Consider the following 18,414-nt stretch of genomic DNA (forward strand, 5'->3'; position numbering starts at 1 on the left):
TGCTGCCTTCCTTCCCCTCACCTGTATCTGTCATTTCTCCCCATGCTATCTCTTCCCACCTCCCCACCACCCTGTCCCTCCCCCATTTTCCCCCAACAGACCCCAGTGTGTAGTGCTCCCCTCCCTGTGTCCATGTGTTCTCATTGTTCAACACCTGCCTATGAGTGAGAACATGCGGTGTTTGATTTGTAGGGACATGGATGAACCTGGAAACCATCATTCTCAGCAAATTGACAAAAGAAGCCACATTCTTATCTGCTGCTTTACACAACCCATAGCATTGGTCAATTTCATTTTTCTTTTTTTCTTCTGGTTAGTGTGGATTATGATGTTCTCTTGGCATCTAATAATAAGCTCTTCTTTGAGCTGTCTGTCCCTAGAAATTATAAATGCAGGAGCCAAGCACTTTGCTGGTTAGGAAAAAATGTAGAAGGGCCAGCAAAAAAAAAAAAAAAAAAAGAAGGCTTATTTCTTTTCCTCTTAGATAAAGAAACAAAGAATAGACTTCATATTAAAATGTGTGTGATCTAAAGCAGTAATCTTTTAAGTTCAAGAGCTGCGTATCCCATTAGCTTAAAAAAAGAGCTTATACCTTTAATTTTATAATGCATTATATATATTTATACATGCTACTGGGCAAACATAAAACACTTGACAATAAAGCAAAAATGGATGAAGTGTACACAAAAGTAGAATGAAAATCATTCCTTTGTACGCTCTGATAAACCTTATCCAAGCTAGTCTAGTGGAGAGAATCTTGGGCAGAGAGGGAAAACCGGAGGACCTTGGCATCCATATTAGCTGCTAGAAGCATTTAGTCTTATAAAGATGACCACACAGTCACCCAAACAAAGGGAAATCATGTGAAAATGTGTATTTCTGCCTTCTGTTTGAAAATCAGAAGACCCGGTAACATTGGCTTGCATTTCCATGTAATAATCGTTGACAGAAGTTGAGTACCAGTTGATCTCTTTAGAAAACCTTGCATTGCACAGTTCATAGCACCCTCTGCCATGACTGTTTTCCCCTTAGGCTCATTCATTCCTTTCCTTTGTCTGCTTGCCATCTGTAGGCATTTGAGTTTGGAACCTCTGAATTAGAGAAACAGTGTTCCAATCCCTATTCTGCCACAATTTATAATCAGGGGCATTTTGAGCAATTCTGTGTGTATTATTTCCTCAATTTGCAAAGAAACTGAGCGTGTCATTCTTTCAGTAAGACTTTCTCCTGTGCTTACAGGCCACTAATTTCTCAATCAGTTGTTTTCTTTTTCTTTCTTTTTTCTTTTTTTTTCCACTTACTGAGATATTGAAAAGTAAAACAAGAGAATTAAAATGAAATTCCTCCAAATGCTTCATAGAACAGATGTAGTGAAAATTGACAGATTTTCCTTAGTCTTTCCTGGCATAGTTAAGTCAATCTCTGATCACTCTGCTAGAAAGGAATTACCATTTTAATGATAGGCTTTTCTATTTAACTGCATAAGAAAAATTTTTGTTGAAATTCTCATATAGGATACTAAGAACTGGCTTACTATATTACACTTTGTTGTAAAATAATGCTGTAGACAACGTAAGTTTAGTAACTTAAACTGATTGACATTTGACTTACCCATAAGTCCTTGATTTTAAAGAACGTGCTTCTGATACCATTAGTACGTTAACTTCTCCACCTACTTGGCTTGCACATTAAGTAACAGAAGATATGTCTTTTCTTGGAGATTACTTTTCTGCAAAATTATGTTGATCAGCAGTTTCAGCGCATTAAACAAGTATGTTACTTTGTTAATGGATAGCGTGGTACAGGTAATTAACTATGAAGGCATTAAGGCTTTTCTGTGCTGTGATAATTGTGTTTACCTATAACAGACTAATGAACATGTCAATGTTTCTTTCTACCACCTCTTATTTCAGATCAGCTTTGAACTTTGACAGAAGATGTTCCAACAGTTGTATCTCTGGACATGTTTAGCTTCAGGGATCATCCTGGGTACTCTCTTTGAAATCTGCTTGGGCCAGTACGATGATGGTAAGTTTGCTTTTAGCTTGACCTTTAGAGCAAGCCAGGATTTTTGTTGTGACATTGCAAAGAAAGCACACCACAGAGGTGAATAGTGCTAATTTTTAGTTTATTTTTAAAGGATAGTATCTCTGTGTAATAATTAACAAAAACAAGCTTACAAAAGTGAAATCAGAAGTCCTTTGCTTCTTAATAAAGATTGCACTATGGTAGAAGGAATGCAGTTTAGTAGAAAATGTAATGCAAGACCTCTGTTTGAATACTTATTCTCACTAGGTGAATGCTTAATTGCTATGGAAGAAATACTAAACTGGATTTACTAACCCTTGAATATATGTGAACAAAAGTCTCAAACAAAGCTAGAAATAAAAAAGACAACAAATTCTGACTCCGTGAAAGGGTCAAAAGTAGCAGCGATAAGTTGTTTAGTGTTGGCAGTTTAGGCACTGCATTATTTTAACAACTATTTTATGGAAAGAACAGAAAAATAAAAAATGATTTGATATTTGACTTCCTGTGTTTTGCTCTAACAGTAAGCTAGTCACTTCAGAAAGATTAATTAATCTTCAGGTTATTTAGGATCCATTTATCACATTATGTTTGCAGTGGCTCAATTGTACCCATCTTAGATATTTCAATATTGGCAGACTCTATCTCTGAATACCCTATAATGAGAGTTAGGATATATATAATATGTTAAATTTGACAAGAAAAAAATGAAAAAAAATTACCTCCCTAGAAATTTGCTATTCAAGAAAAATGAATTTTATTCTTATTTCTTTCATTTTTTTATCTTTAACTTTTCATTGTTCTTATTCGAGATTTGTTTGACATTCGTGATGCACACACAGGTAAACGTCTCCCCACCCTTGTTGCCCTGTTAACTGGTTGCTGTTAATGGCAGCAGAGGATGTGAATTTCTTTTGTGCTTTGCTTGGCTAAACTGAATGATCAGAAGATAGATGAATTAGTTTGGCTTTTTCCCAAACAATGTTAAAGTTGTGCATATATTAAGACATTCTCAATCTTCAATGATGTGAGAGATAAACCTCACTGGGGATTGGCAGAATAATTCACAATAGTTTTCACTCTCATAAAATTAGCAGCATAATCTCTTGAGCACTGCTGCTGGTTAGCACAGTGTTTACTTCAAGTTCGTCTCAATTTAACTGCACATCTTTGGCATTTATGGAGATTGTGAATCTGCAGCCTAAAAATGCATTTTAAAAAGTGGCATATGTAAATAACTGCTATTTTGAATGAAAATACATTGAAATGAAAGACAGTGTGAATCTGCAGTAAAAGAACACATTTCAAATTGTGCCAGAGGAGTAGATTGCATATCATTGTATTGGTATTACTTTATATAATAAGACATTCCATTTTCATTCTTATTTAGTATTTACACTGAGCAGGAAAGTATTCACTGTCTGTCTTTTTTCACATTAAACATCCATAAACCATGTACTTTTTAGCAATGTAATTTTAGTTAACAGAGGAAATCACTTCTGGTTTAACCTGTAATGCTATAAATTCGTTTTCTTCACAAGCTTGTTATAGCTCTTAGTTTTATAAATGTATATGCATTGCCTCTAATATGAGATTATCAGGTTATTATTGGCCATCACATAGTCAACTTTCTGAAGACCAGTGGAATTTCAGACTTGTCAAGTGATACTGCACGGTGGGGCCGACTTTAATGTGCTATATTCACAGAGATGACTACCCTATGGCCACATCTAGAAAGCTTTATCAGATTTCTCCTCTTGGAAGTGACTCGGTTCTTAGGAATACTGAAGGAATGGAAATTATGGCAGATAAACTTACTTTTTGTATAGTGTTTTATCAGTTTTCTGTGTGTATATTTTACTTTCCTACCATCCTCGTATCCTCCAGTGTGCCTCCAGATGCAATGATGCATTATTTCTCTAGGTCTCCTCCCAGTTCTTTTTGTTGTTGTTTTTTGAGAGTCTCTCTCTGTCTCCTAAGTTGGAGTGCAATGGCGCAATCTCAGCCTACGGAAACCTCTGCATCCCAGATTCAAGTGATTCTCCTGCCTCCGCCTCCCAAGTAGCTGGGATTACAGGTGACTACCACTATGCCCAGTTAATTTTTTGTTTGTTTGTTTATATTTTTAGTAGAGATGAGGTTTTGCCATCTTAGCCAGCCTGGTCTTGAACCCCTGACCTCAGGCGATCCACCCACCTCGGCCTCCCAAAATGCTAGGATTACAGGCATAAGCCACACCTACTCCCAGTTCCTTACTTCTTTCAGACTTCCCTTAATGAAAGACACTTTAACGTTAGTGTTATTTAATCATTCAGTATGTATGACTGAAAATTATTTTCAGAATTTTCTTTTAATCCATATAAAATCATGAGCCCATACCACGCAGGGCTCAAATCAGGCTAGGCAAATCATGGCTGACACAAACTAGCACTAAACTGGAATTTGTGACATCAATAACTTGAGGAAATATTTTTATCCAGATTTTTGGGTTTGCAGGGACAAGGTTAGGTTCAAAGAAGGCAGTGGTGATGATTGTAAGTAGAAGAGAAACATGCAAGCAAAAGTCAAGAGGAAAAGAACACTTTTGTTACAGATAATCTACTGGTTAGATTAGCCTATTACGATTTTACATACATAGTTGCATATATAGGAGTTTCAGAGAAAAGTGAAGGAAAAAAATTTTAAGCTATTCTTAGACTACCCATATTAAAGAATAATGCTCTTCTGGATTTTAAATTAAGAACAATTTTTTCTGCTTTTCTATGTATTTTTTAATTAAGCATAAGGGAGTTGGAAGAAAAAATGGATTGATTGTTTAATAAATGCTTTATTCTAAAATTGAATATTCTATTATCCTTATGTGTGAAATTATTTATAAGGACAATATATTATATAATTATTACTTTTAATAATATATAACAATATTTTTTAATTGAAAACTTTGGCTAAGTTTTGAATCTATAAATATTTTTCTGTCAGATTGCTGGGATGTTTCAGATGAAGCAATAAAATTGTAGATGGCCAATTCCATAATGGACATTTCATTTTGTTAATGATTATAGATCTAGGCAAGTACTAGTAACATAAATGAGGCTGATAGTATTGTTTTATATTTAAAAAGAATGTAGCTGATAGACCTCCTAGTAAATTAGAGTATATAATATATTTATAGTTTGTGGTATGTCATTTTGCTATTTTGCCCTAATAAAAGGGCATTAGGGGCTGGGCATGGGAGCTCACACCTGTAATCTCAGCATTTTGGGAGGCCAAGGCAGGCAGATCACCTGAGGCCTGGAGTTGGAGACCAAACTAACCAACATGGTGAAAGTCTGTCTCTACTAAAAATACAAAAAAATTAGCTGGGTGTGGTGGCAGGCCCCTGTTATCCCAGCTACTTAGGTGGCTGAGACAGGAGAGTTGCTTGAACCCAGGAAGTGGAGATTGCACTGAGCCGAGACAGAACCATTGAACTCTAGCCTGTACAACAAGAACGAACTCCGACTCAAAAAAATAATAATAATAAAAATAAGAAAAAAAGCATTAGGATTGATATTGAGTTTATCTTTTATATGCATTACTTGTCCTGAAAATGTTATTTGAATTGGGACATGTGCCCTGATCCCAAATTGAGCATAAGGAACCTAGGAAGCAGGTATCCCTGCAAAGCAGAGGAAGCAGGACCCTGTGCAAAATTGTATGTTGTGAAAGATTTAAAAAGATATGAAAAATATAGCCCTCATTCAAATATATGTTCTGTAGTAAAGTAAATCAACTAAGTTGTGTGTAGCATTTGTATTGTGGTTTATTTAGTTTTGATTTTGATACATAAATGAATAATGGAAGGAAGGAGGGAGATGATGAAGTGAAGATGCTGTATAGGTAAGGGTATGTTTTATATTATTTTTATTTTTACCTCTGAGTTTTAAATTTTTTCATATTGAATATATATTACTGCCATAATCAGATAAGCACAGTGTGTGTTGAAAAACTGTATCATAGCATTATGTTAAAGTTTGAACGAATGTGACAGGATAGTTGTATAAAAGTCGTGTATGCCAATGAATATGTGAGTGTATGTGTATGTGTGTGTGATGTGTGTTTGTGTTTGAGAGAGATTGAGAGAGAGAGCAAGTGATAGAATGAGAGAGGCAAAGAAATACTCCCTAACTTTTTACAGACCATGAATGCTCTCAGCAGTTCTCTTTGGCTTCCAAATCAATTAGTCTGGAAGCCAGAAATGTTCTGTCTTACTCTTCAGCTACTACATAAGTTAGAATGTATCTGTAATATGAACGAAACCTTTGTATGTTGGACAATCAGAGCAATTATATGAAGGGACCATGTTTCTAATCCTCAATCATTCACATTTCCTAGGATTGAATTTCCTTATAGACAATAGCTGTCCGAAACTCAATTTTATGCATTTTAGCACCGCATCTGGCATATGACCAGTATTCACTAAAAAAATTATCTTTATTGCTTTTACTATTTCTTATTATTTATAAATAATTATGCTACTTTTAAATAAATGTATATATTTAGTTATAACTGATACTTCATACTCATATATGTATATGTCTTTTTTTATCTATTCAAATTTATCAAATATCTTGAAGACTTCCCTTTGTTAACATTTCATTCTTGAAAGTAGTAACCATATATTTTCATTGGGTAGCATATTGATTCACATAAAACGTTAAATGATGTTTTAGAAATATTTTCAGGTTCATTTTCATGCTTGGCATTAGGTAATCCATGGAAAATCAGTGACAATGTAGACATGCAAATCATTTAAGAGTGAACCACATTCTAAGGTCAGATGCTGAAATGTAGAGACCTAGAAATTTCACTTTTTGTTCTATAGATCCAGAGATTATTATATAAAGTGCCATTAAATTATACTAATAAAACTTAGAAGAGAATGGCATATGCATAAAATGTGAAATTCTATCGTTCAAGACAGCATGGATAAACCTGGAGGATATTAACTGAAGTCCTTCAGGCAAAGAAAGCTGAAACCACATGTTTTCACTTACATGTTGAAGCTAAAAAATGTGAGAACATATTAGAAACTATAATTATGGTTATTGGAGGCTGGGAAAAATGAGGCTAGTGGAAGAAAGGGGGTAGTTAATTTAGCAGATAGGAAATTACAGCTGCATAGGAGGAAAATGTTCTAGAATTATATAACACTGTAGGGTGAAAACAGTTAACAGAAATTTATTTTATATCATCAAAAAGCAAGAACAGAGAATCTTGAATGCTCTCAACAAAAATAAATGACAAATCTGATGCATATCCTGATGATCCTGAATTGATCATCTCACTATACATGTGTTCGGTATTACTCTGTGCCACATAAGTATGTACAATTACTACATGTCAACTAAAAAGGAAAAAATTGTTCTGTAACATTGAATCAAAACTATAAAAAATTTGTCTTACTTTAAGAACTTTTAATTGAAAAGTCATAGTTTTCAGTTATTTCATAAACTTTGAAATAAAAATCTTAAACTACATATAAAAAAGGGAATGACACACAAATTACAATACTGATAACAGAATTATGAGACAACTATAGCTACCCAATGAGAGGAAATGCTCATGTTTTAGAATGAGATATTTCCTCCCTTTAGACAGCTTAAGAAGCAATGGTTAAAAAGATGTGATTGGTCTGCAAGAGAAGTTAAATAATCTAAAAATTCCTGTTCCCAAGCTGTGATAGACTCTCATATAAGGCACTGTTATAGCAATATGTGTGCCTCATAAACTGCTATACTCTTCATTTGTGGGACACTCACTGTTTTCTGCAGTAAGTATTTTTAAAATCTCTTACTCATATTTTTAAGATTAATGCAAAATATATTCCTCATGTTAACATTATCTTTAATCACAGTGTAATACTTAATAGTATTTTAGTATGTTTCAGTTTTTAAATTAAAGGTGACTATAGCAGATCATATGCAATTTGCAATGAACACAGTTGTCCCTGCAACTTCTTAATCATTTATTATAATATGATTTATTAATGTTGCATAAATAGAAAACAGCAGGTACACATATAGAATCACATGTTGACATATATTTGTGTGCATTATTACAAGTACATAGAAATTTTACATATGTAATACAGAGTTAATACACATTTTAGAAAGATTTAAACCATGTACAAAAAGTAGTATGGTGCCAATTTTTTTCTTTTTTTTGCTTTTCTTTTTTTGCTTTTCTTACTGTACCCTCTCTCTTTGTCGTTTTATCTCTCATACTCCATCTATCCAGAGCTCACTTATAATCTCAGTTTCCTTTGTGGAACTCCAGTTTACAATACTCATTCTCTCTCTCTTTCTCCCTCCTTCCTAGAAGTTATTGCTTGATTGATTGCTTGTAAGTTTCATTTTTTTGCCACTGATCATATTTAGTGTCTTCTCATATACCATTAAGTAATGTTCCTGCATATTTCATACACATGATTCCTACCTACTTGACATGGTTTGGTTGTGTCCCCACCCAAATCTCAGCTTGAACTGTAGCTTCCATAATTTCTATGTGTTGAGAGAAGGACTCTGTGGGAGATAATTGAATCATGGTTGCTCTTTCCGGCATACTGTTCTCACAGTAGTTAATAAGTCCCATGAGATCTGTCAGTTTTATAAGGGGAAACCCCTTTTGCTTGGTACTCATTCTCTCCCTTGCCTACTGCCATGAAAGACATCCCTTGCTCTTCCGCCATGATTGTGAGGCTTCTCCAACAATGTGGAACTCTAAGTTCATTAAACCTCTTTCCTTATAATTTAGCTACTCTCAGGTATGTCTTTATTAGCCTCATAAGAACAGACTAATACATTACTCAACAAGTTTTCTGAAATCATGAATCATATCAATAGTCATTTTATGTATCAGCAGCAGTCACTAATAATAACTACTAACATTTATTTAGCATGTATTAAATAAGCCATTTATATAAATGATTATATTTAATGTTCACAAGTACTCCATAGGTACTTGTGATTATAACAATAATCACATAATATTTCACTATTATTATGCCTAGTTTAGAGATCAGGGAACTGTAAAGATGCAGAGAACTTCAGTTGCTTTCTCATTATGTTACAACTATTCTGTGGGAAATCTGAGAGCAATCCTGTTATCTCAGCTTAACATGTAATAACCACATGCTGTGCTATTATAGTATAATGTCAAAATTTTAACAAAGGTTTATTCTGCCAGATTTTATGAAAGTTCTGCTTATTACTTGATACTAATTTATTTATTGTTCTTCATTGTTACTACTGATGACACCCAATCAAAATTAATGTCCATCTTTCCCTTTACAACATGTCATGTGATGTTCATTTTCAAGGTTAGATTATAAAATCTGAACAGAGACTGTCTCATTTACGTATGTTTTCCTTAGCACCTGGCAGAATGACCCAACCAGTGATTAATGAAATAAATAAGCATTGAATAAAAAGTAGATTGAAAAGTAAAATGCCTCAATTAGAAGGGCAAGTTAGTGAGCTTTGAGGATAGTAGCTGGAGTTTAAACAACAATTCAAAAACATTTAATGAGAGTTTGATGTATATGACACTGATCAATGATGTAGGGACACAATCAGTCAATAAATGTGTAGTAAGAAGATATTATCTACTCCACAGCATAGGTTTTTTTTGCATCCTGTTAGGAAAACAAGAAATCTAGGTAAATTATATATATGGAATACTAACTGAATCTCTAAAAAATTATATACACACACAAATACATATATATGTGTAATTTATCACATTATCATGGGTTAATATTAACCGAATCTCTCATATAGATACATAAAATTATATATATATATATAATTATGCATTATATATTTTTTTCATTGAACAATTGGCATGCTGATGAGAGCTCTTCAACTTAGACTTAGGTAATGTTTAAAAAGAACATTGTTAACATAGTCATTAATATTGTATTGGTAGTATCCAAAATTTGTCCACACATGATCTTCTGGATACATGGAATGCAATTCTTATGATATCTCCTCAGGTAAAATTAGAGCATTATAAACAAATATAAAGTATATTGATAATACTTTATGCTGAGTATTTTTGTTATATTTCATATATGTACTTTATTAGAGACCAAATTAGTATTTATCCCATGACTGTGTGTCATTTGGAAAAGTATTTATAGAAAACTCTAATTCATGTTTTCTTCAGGTATTTCCTCTCTTCCTTGCTTATTTCTGATTATTAGCTGCCTTTCTGAGTATTTTTTGTAATGCTAGTGGGTCGCAATGCAGTGGCTGTTCCTGACATCTGTGGCCCAGTTCATGCTGTTAATTTTCCCTACTCTTGTAGGATCCTAAACTGCCCTTAAGGGCTTCCCAGCTAAATGCTTGGTGAAGACTATTCAGCTAGTTTGTGTTTATTAAGCTTCTTCATTGAGAAACTGGACTACTAATGAGAACTGTTCAGGCTTAGATGATGTTTAAAAAGAACATTGTTAACACAGTCATCAATATGTTATGTTGTTGTATCCAAGATTTGTCCGCACATGACCTCCTGGATTCATGGAATGCAATTCTGAGGGTATCTCTTGAGGTAAAAAAAAAAAATATATATATATATAATTATAAACAAATATTGATAATGCTTTATGCTGAGTATTTCCTTTCATTCATTTGTTCATTCATTCAAGTATAGCAAACATTATGTGATACCTGTTATGCTCACATCAGGTTTTTAATAACAGCTAGTATTTGTATCATTTGTAAGTGCCAATACTCTTAGAAATACTCTTCTCCACAAATATACTACATGCCTTTAACTACGCACATTGTATGTTATAGATAACAGTCTCAATATATGTATTACTATGCTTAAGTTATACAGAATTACATAGCTTTATACAAAATTACACAGCTTTATTTTTAAGGGGCTATTGGGTGCTCAACCATGTTCTCCCTGCTGTGTATACAGCATAAAACAAAACAGATGAAAGGTCTCATGTTGTGGAATTTGTTTTATGTTGGATGCAGGCAGAAAATAATCCAAAGCCATAGTAAAACACACAATCAATCATGATTCTCTTCAAATGTTACACCTTTGGTGACCTCCTCTCAAGAACTACGTTTATATTGCCTGGAGAAAGGCAGTGCTGCTGTCGTATTTAATGAATTCTGCAAGTTGTCAGTGACGAATACACTTTTTGTGTGCTGGGTTGGGTGCAATATCAATAGCTCACTGGACAACACTTCTTTTTTTTTTTTTTTTTTCCGAGAAGATATTTTACTTTATATTATCAGAGGAACCCTGTGGAATTAATATTTAATAAACATAAGTATAATTTGATGAACATACCATTTTGAATTAAAATATTAGAAATTTAGAGAATAATTAAAACTATTCCAAACTTTCCTAACCTTGAAAAGAAAACTGAGTTTGGAGTGGATTCAAGTGAAAACAGAGGAGTAGGAAATTTAGGTAGTTTGAAGATATGATACCAAGTGTTTTTTTAATTTGTTTTGTTTTTGTTTTTAAGCAAGAGCACAGTGGGAATAAGAAAGAAGGAGTAAGGAACATGACCTACCCCAACTCAGGTCCTAGTGGTGTGAGAATATGATAAAACATTCACCATTAGAGATAGGGCTAGAGAAAAATAGCATTTTCTGGGATGAGCCAGATTTCTGGTAAAAGAAGAAGAAATCAATGTTCAATCAAGTGTATACTATCTTACTTAATTTATTTAATCCTCACCACAATTTCATGAGCTAATTTCTATTATTATTACTTGTTTGCAGATGAGGAAACAGAAGGTTAAAATTTCAAGCTATCTTGCTTAAGTTTACACAACTCCTACATCTAACAGCCATAAAGCCAGCTCAGGTGCCTGACTCATGTGGCCAAATTATTTTTTATTTTTTGTAAGAATAGTTATAAGGTTCTGTCTTTTAAAAATATTTTAAAGTTTGTAACAATAATGTATTTGTTATCTTTAGACCATAATGTTATTCATCAGGTCTAGAACGTTTCATCTTTCATAACTAAATATCTATACATGTTGTTTAGCACATTCTCACTTCCCCACTCACTCCAACCCCTGGCACCATGCTATTCTTTCCCCCAGCACCAGTCTACTATTTGGTTCTGTGAGTTTTACTACTTTAGATACTTTGTAGAATGGGTATCATGCAGTATGCAGTATTTGTTCTCTGTGCCTGGCTTATTTTACTTAGCATGTCTTCAACGTTTATCCATGTTGTTCAATATTGCGGGATTTTCCTTCCTTTAAGGCTGAATAATATTCTACTTTATGTATATACTGCATTCTCTTTATGTATTCATCTGTCAATGAACAGTTCGGTTGTCTCCACACCTTGCTTATTTTTTTTTTCTCCACTGCACTTTTATTTGAATGTAATATTTGGGACAGTTATTCAAAAGGGCCAATATTTCCCGATTTAATCTGAGGTCATAAGAAAACAAGCAACAAAATACTGGTTTATTTTGAATAGTGGAATAGTAACATGGTAGTGCTAATATTTCTTTAAGATCCTGATTTCAGTTATTTTGGATGAATACCCAGATGCAGGATTGATGAATCATATGGTAGTTCTATTTTTAATTTTTTAAAGAACTTATTTTTCAGTTTTCCATAGCAGCTGCACCGTACTGTATGCCCCTTGGGTATAGGAGTTCCAGTTCCTCCACATCCTTGTCAACATTTGTCTTTTATTTTAGTTTTGTTTTTTTATTATAGCCATCCTAATAAGCATGAGGTGATTTATCATTTTTGCATTTGTATTAATATTTCTCTGATTAGTACATTAAAACAATCTTGCATGTTCATCACATGTACCCCAAAACCTAAAATGCAATAAAAAAAATTAAAAATAATTTCTGAAAAATTAAAGAAAACAAATAAATGGAAAGACATCCTATGTTCACAGACTGGAAGGCTCAGTATTGTTAATATGGCCCTACTGATCAAATAAAATCCCTGTCATGCTGCCACACACTTAATTATTGTATTTTATTGCCTTAGTGATAAGTGGCATAGGAATCACAAAAGTACAATGATACAGGCCCTGCCCTCTGGAACCTTAGGAGAATGATGGAAGCTGTGATAAATTATTATCATGTGTCTATTTCTCTAAAATATGTTGATTGGTATTTACTATATGGCAGTTCTGTGCTAAGTTTAGAGGGTGAACATACAGTTGTCCCTCAATATCCATGGGTCTTGGTTCCAGGACCTCCAATAGGTACCAAAATCCATATGTACTCAAGCCTTACAGTTGGTCTTGTGAAAGACAACTTTTCATTTACATGAGTTTTGTATGCTGTATTCAGAATTTTAGACTGAGTCCAGGCTTAAGTTTAAAGGATGTTATTTATTGTGTGAGCCTGAGAATGTAGTAATAGTCTGTGTTACCTTCAGGAGATTACAACGATACTTTCTTTTCATTATACTTTAAGTTCCGGGGTACATGTGCAGAATGTATAGGTTTGTTACATAGGTATACAGGTGCCATGGTGGTTTGCTGCATCCATCAACCTGTCATTTACATTAGTTATTTCTCCTAATGCTACTCCTCCCCTATTGCCCCAACCTGTGCTATCCCTCCCCTAGCCTCTCAACCCCCAACAGGCCCCAGCATGTGATGTTCCCCTCCCTGTGTCTGTGTGTTCTCGTTGTTCAACACCCACTTATGAGTGAGAACATGCAGTGTTTGGTTTTCTGTTCTTGTGTCAGTTTGCTGAGAATAATGGTCTCCAGCTTCATCCATGTCCCTGCAAAGGACATGAACTCATTCTTTTTTATGGCTGCATAGTATTCCATGGTATATATGTGCCACATTTTCTTTATCCAGTCTATCATTGATGGGCATTTGTTTTAGTTCCTAGTCTTTTCTATTGTGAACAGTGCTGCAATAAACATATATGTGCATGTATCTTTTTAATAAAATTATTTATAATCCTTTCGGTATATACCCAGTAATGGGATTGCTGGGTCAAAGTGTATTTCTAGTTCTAGATCCTTGAGGAATCACCACACTGTCTTCCACGATGGTTGAACTAATTTATACTCCCACCAACAGTGTAAAAGTGTTCCTATTTCTCCACATCCTCTCCAGCATCTGTCGTCTCCAGATTTTTTAATGATCACCATTCTAACTGGCATGAGATGCTGTTTCAATATGGTTTTGATTTGCATTTCTCTAATGATCTGTGACGATGAGCTTTTTTCATATGTTTATTGACTCCATAAATGTCTTCTTTTGAGAAGTATCTGTTCCTATCCTTTGCCTACTTTTTGAGGAGGTTGGTTTTTTTTTTTTTTTTTCTTGTAAATTTAAGTTCTTTGTAGATTCTTGATATTAGCCCTTTGTCACACGGGTAGATTGCAAAATTTTTTCCCATTCTGTTGGTTGCTGGTTCACTCTAATAATAATTTCTTTTGCTGTGCAGAAGCTGTGAAGTTTCGTTAGATCCCATTTGTCTATTTTGTCTTTTGATACCATTGCTTTTGGTGTTTTAGTCATGAAGTCCTTGCCCTAGCCTATGTCGTGCAGGGTATTGCCTAGGTCTTCTATTAGGGTTTTTATGGTGTTATGTTGGATGTTTAAATCTTTTTTCTTTTTTCTTTTCTCTTTTGAGACAGAGGGCTGGAGTGCAGTGGCATGATCTCGGCTCACTGCAACCTCCGCCTCCGGGATTCAAGAAATTCCCTGCCTCAGCCTCCTGAGAAGCTAAGATTACAGGCATGTGCCACCATACCCGGCTAATTTTTGTATTTTTAGTAGAGACGGGGTTTCACTATCTTGGCCAGGCTGGTCTTGAACTCCTGACTTCATGATCCACCCACCTTGGCCTCCCAAAGTGCTGGGATTACAGGCATGAGCCACAGTGCCTGACCATGTTTAAATCTTGAATCCATCTGTAGTTAATTTTTGTTTAAGGTGTAAAGAAGGGATCCCATTTCAGCTTTCTGTATATGGCTAGCCAGTTTTCCTCAGACTATTTCTCAAATATGGAATATTTTTCCCATTGCTTGTTTTTGTCAGGTTTTTCAAAAATCAGATGGTTGTAGATGTGTGGCATTATTTCTGAGGTATTTTCTGTTCCATTAGTCTATATCTCTGTTTTGTTACCAGTACCATGTTGTTTTGATTACTGTGGCCTTGTACTATAATTTGAAGTCAGATAGTATGATGCCTCCAGTCTTTTTTTTTTTTTTCCCCTTAGGACTGTCTTGTCTATGTGGGCTGTTTTTTGATTTCATATGAAGTTTAAGGTGTTTTTTTTTTTCAAATTCTATGAAGAAAATCAATGGTAACTTACGGTAGCTTGATGGGAATAGCATTGTATCTGTAAATTACTTCAGGCAGTATGGCCATTTCCACAATATTGATTCTTCCTAACCATGAGCATGGAATGTTTTTCCATCTGTTTGTGTCCTCTCTTATGTCCTTGAACAGTAGTTTGTAGTTCTTCTTGAAGAGGTCCTTCACATTGCTTGCTAATTGTATTCCTAGGTATTTTATTCTCATTGTAGCAATTGTGAATGGGAGTTCACTTATGATTTGGCTCTGTGTTTGTCGGTTATTGGTGTATAGGAATGCTTGTGATTTTTGCACATTGATTTTTGTATCCTGAGACTTTGTTGAAGTTGCTTATCAGCTTAAGGTGATTTGGGGCTAAGACAATGGGGTCTTCTAAATATACAATCATGTCATCTGCAAATAGAGACAATTCGCCTTCCTCCTTTACTAATTGAATATGATTTGTATCTTTTTCCTTCCTGATTTTCCTGGCCAGAACTTCCCATACTATGTTGAATAGGAGTGGCGAGAGAGGGCATCCATATCTTGTGCCAGTTTTTAAAGGAAATGCTTCCAGTTTTTGTCCATTTAATATGATATTGGCTGTGGGTTTGTCATAAATAGCTCTTATTGTTTTGAGATACATTCCATTGATACCTAGCTTATTGAGAGTTTTTTTGCATAAAGGGTTGTTGAATGTTGTCGAATGCTTTCTCTGCATCATCGAGACAATCATGTGGTTTTTGTCTTTGTTTCTGTTTATGTGGTGGAATACATTTATAGATTTGCATATGTTTAACCAGCCTTGCATCACCAGCATAAAGCCTACTTGATCATGATGGATAAGCCTTTTGATGTGCTGTTGCGTTCAGTTTGCCAGTATTTTATTCAGGATTTTCACATCAATGTTCGTCATGGATATTGACCTGAAAATTTCTTTTTCAGTTGTGTCTCTGCCAGGTTTTGGTATCAGGATGATGTTGGTCTCCTAAAATGACGTAGGGAGAATTTGTTCTCTTTGAATTCTCTGTAATAGTTTCTGAAAGAATGGTACCAGCTCCTCTTTGTACCTCTGGTAGAATTCAGCTGTGAACCATGTGGTCCTGGACTTTTTTTTAATTTCTAGGGTATTAATTGCTGCCTCAATTTCAGACCTTGTTATTGGTCTATTCAGGGTTTCAACTTCTTCCTGGTTTAGTCTTAGGAGGGGTTGATTGTCCAGGAATTTATCCATTTCTTCTAGATTTACTGGTTTATTTATATAGAAGTGTTTGTAGTGATGACTAAGGCTAGTTTGTAATTCTGTGGAATTGGTGGTGATATCCCCTGTATCATTTTTTATTGTGTCTATTTGCTTTTTCTCCGCTTTCTTTTTTTTTAGTCTGGCTAGAAGTCTATTTTGTTTATCTTTTCAAAAAACAAGCTCCTGGATTTATTGATTTTTTGAACACTTATTTGTGTATCTATCTCCTTCAGTTATGTTTTGATCTTAGTTATTTCTTGTCTTCTAATTGCTTTTGAATTTGTTTGATCTTGTTCCTCTAGTTCTTTTAATCATGACAATAGGGTGTTGATTTTAGATCTTTCTTTGCTTCTCATATGTGAATTAGTACTAAAAATTTTCCTCTAGACATTGCTTTAAATGTGTCCCAGAGATTCTGCTACATTGTGTCTTCATTCTCATTAGTTTCAAAGAATATCTTTATCCCTGTCTTCATTTCATTATTTATCCAGTAGTCATTCAGGAGCAGGTTGTTCAGTTTCCATGTAGTTGTGTGTTTTTGAGTGAGCCTCTTAATCCTGAGTTCTAATTTGACTGCACTGTGGTCTGAGAGACTGTTTGTTATGATTTCTGTTCTTTTGCATTTGCTGAGGAGTGTTTTGCTTCCAATTATGTGGTCAATTTTAGAGTAAGTGCAACGTGGTACTGAGAAGAATGCATATTATGTCGATTTTGGGTGGATAGTGCTGTAAATGTCTATTAGGTCCACTTGGTCTGGATCTGAGTTTAAATCTTGGATATTCATGTTAATTTTCTCTTTAATCTGTGTAATATTGACAGTGGGATGTTAAAGTCTCCCACTATTACAGTGTGGGAGTCTGTCTCTTTGTAGGTCATTAAGAACTTATTTTATATAGCTGGGTGCTCCTGTATTGGTACATATATATTTAGGATAGTTAGCTCTTCTTGTTGCATTGATCCCTTTACCATTATGTAATGATCTTGTTTGTCTCTTTTGATCTTTGTTGGTTTAAAATCTGTTTTATCAGAGACTAGGATTGCAAGACCTGCTTTTTTCTCTCTCTCTCCATTTGTTTAGTAAATCTTCCTCCATCTCTTTATTTTGAGTCTGTGTGTGTCTTTGCATGTGAGATAGTCTTCTGAATACAGTACACCCATGTGTCTTTACTCTTGATCCAAGTTTCCAGTCTGTGTTTTTTGATAGGGACATTTAGTCAATTTACATTTAAGGTTAATACTGTTATGTGTGAATTTGATTCTGCCATTTTGATGCCCACTGATTGTTTTACCCATTAGTTGATGCAGTTTCTTTATAATATCAATGGTCTTTACAATTTGGTACCTGTTTGCAGTGGCTGGTATTGGTTGTTCCTTTCCATGTCTAGTGCTTCCTTCAGGAGCTCTCATAAGGCAGGCCTAGTGGTGAAGAAATCTCTCAGCAGTTGCTTATCTGTAAAGGATTTTATTTCTCCTCTGCTTATGAAGATTTCTGTGGAATTGGTGGTGATATTCCCTGTATAATTTTTTATTGCATCTAGTTTGGCTGGATATGAAATTCTGGGTTGAGAATTCTTTCCCTTAAGGATGTTGTATATTGGCCCTCAGTCTCTTCTGGCATATAGGGTTTCTGCCAAGAGATCCACTGGGATTCTGTTGGGCTTCCCTTTGTGGTTAACCCGACCTTTCTTTCTGGCTGCTTTTAGCATTTCACTTCAACCCTGGTGAATCTGATGATTATGTGCCTTGGTGTTGCTCTTCTTGAGGAATATCTTTTTGGTGTTCTCTGTATTTCCTGAATTTGAATGTTAGCCTGCATTACTAGGTTGG

The 18,414-nt window shown here is 34.6% G+C and overlaps 1 protein-coding gene across 1 annotated transcript in view; it reads left to right on the forward strand.

Moving 5' to 3' along the window:
- Positions 1-18,414, forward strand: part of PCDH15 (protocadherin related 15) — a 1,717,060-nt gene that overhangs the window by 948,450 nt on the left and 750,196 nt on the right. Inside the window, exon 9 of the mRNA XM_074382505.1 lies at positions 1,914-2,028. Coding sequence (XP_074238606.1) covers positions 1,938-2,028 — 91 coding nt within the window. The 5' untranslated portion in view covers positions 1,914-1,937. The remainder of the gene's footprint in view (positions 1-1,913; positions 2,029-18,414) is intronic.

This window comes from Saimiri boliviensis, chromosome 12 (genome assembly GCF_048565385.1).
Source record: "Saimiri boliviensis isolate mSaiBol1 chromosome 12, mSaiBol1.pri, whole genome shotgun sequence".
Classification (NCBI taxonomy): Eukaryota; Metazoa; Chordata; class Mammalia; order Primates; family Cebidae; genus Saimiri; species Saimiri boliviensis.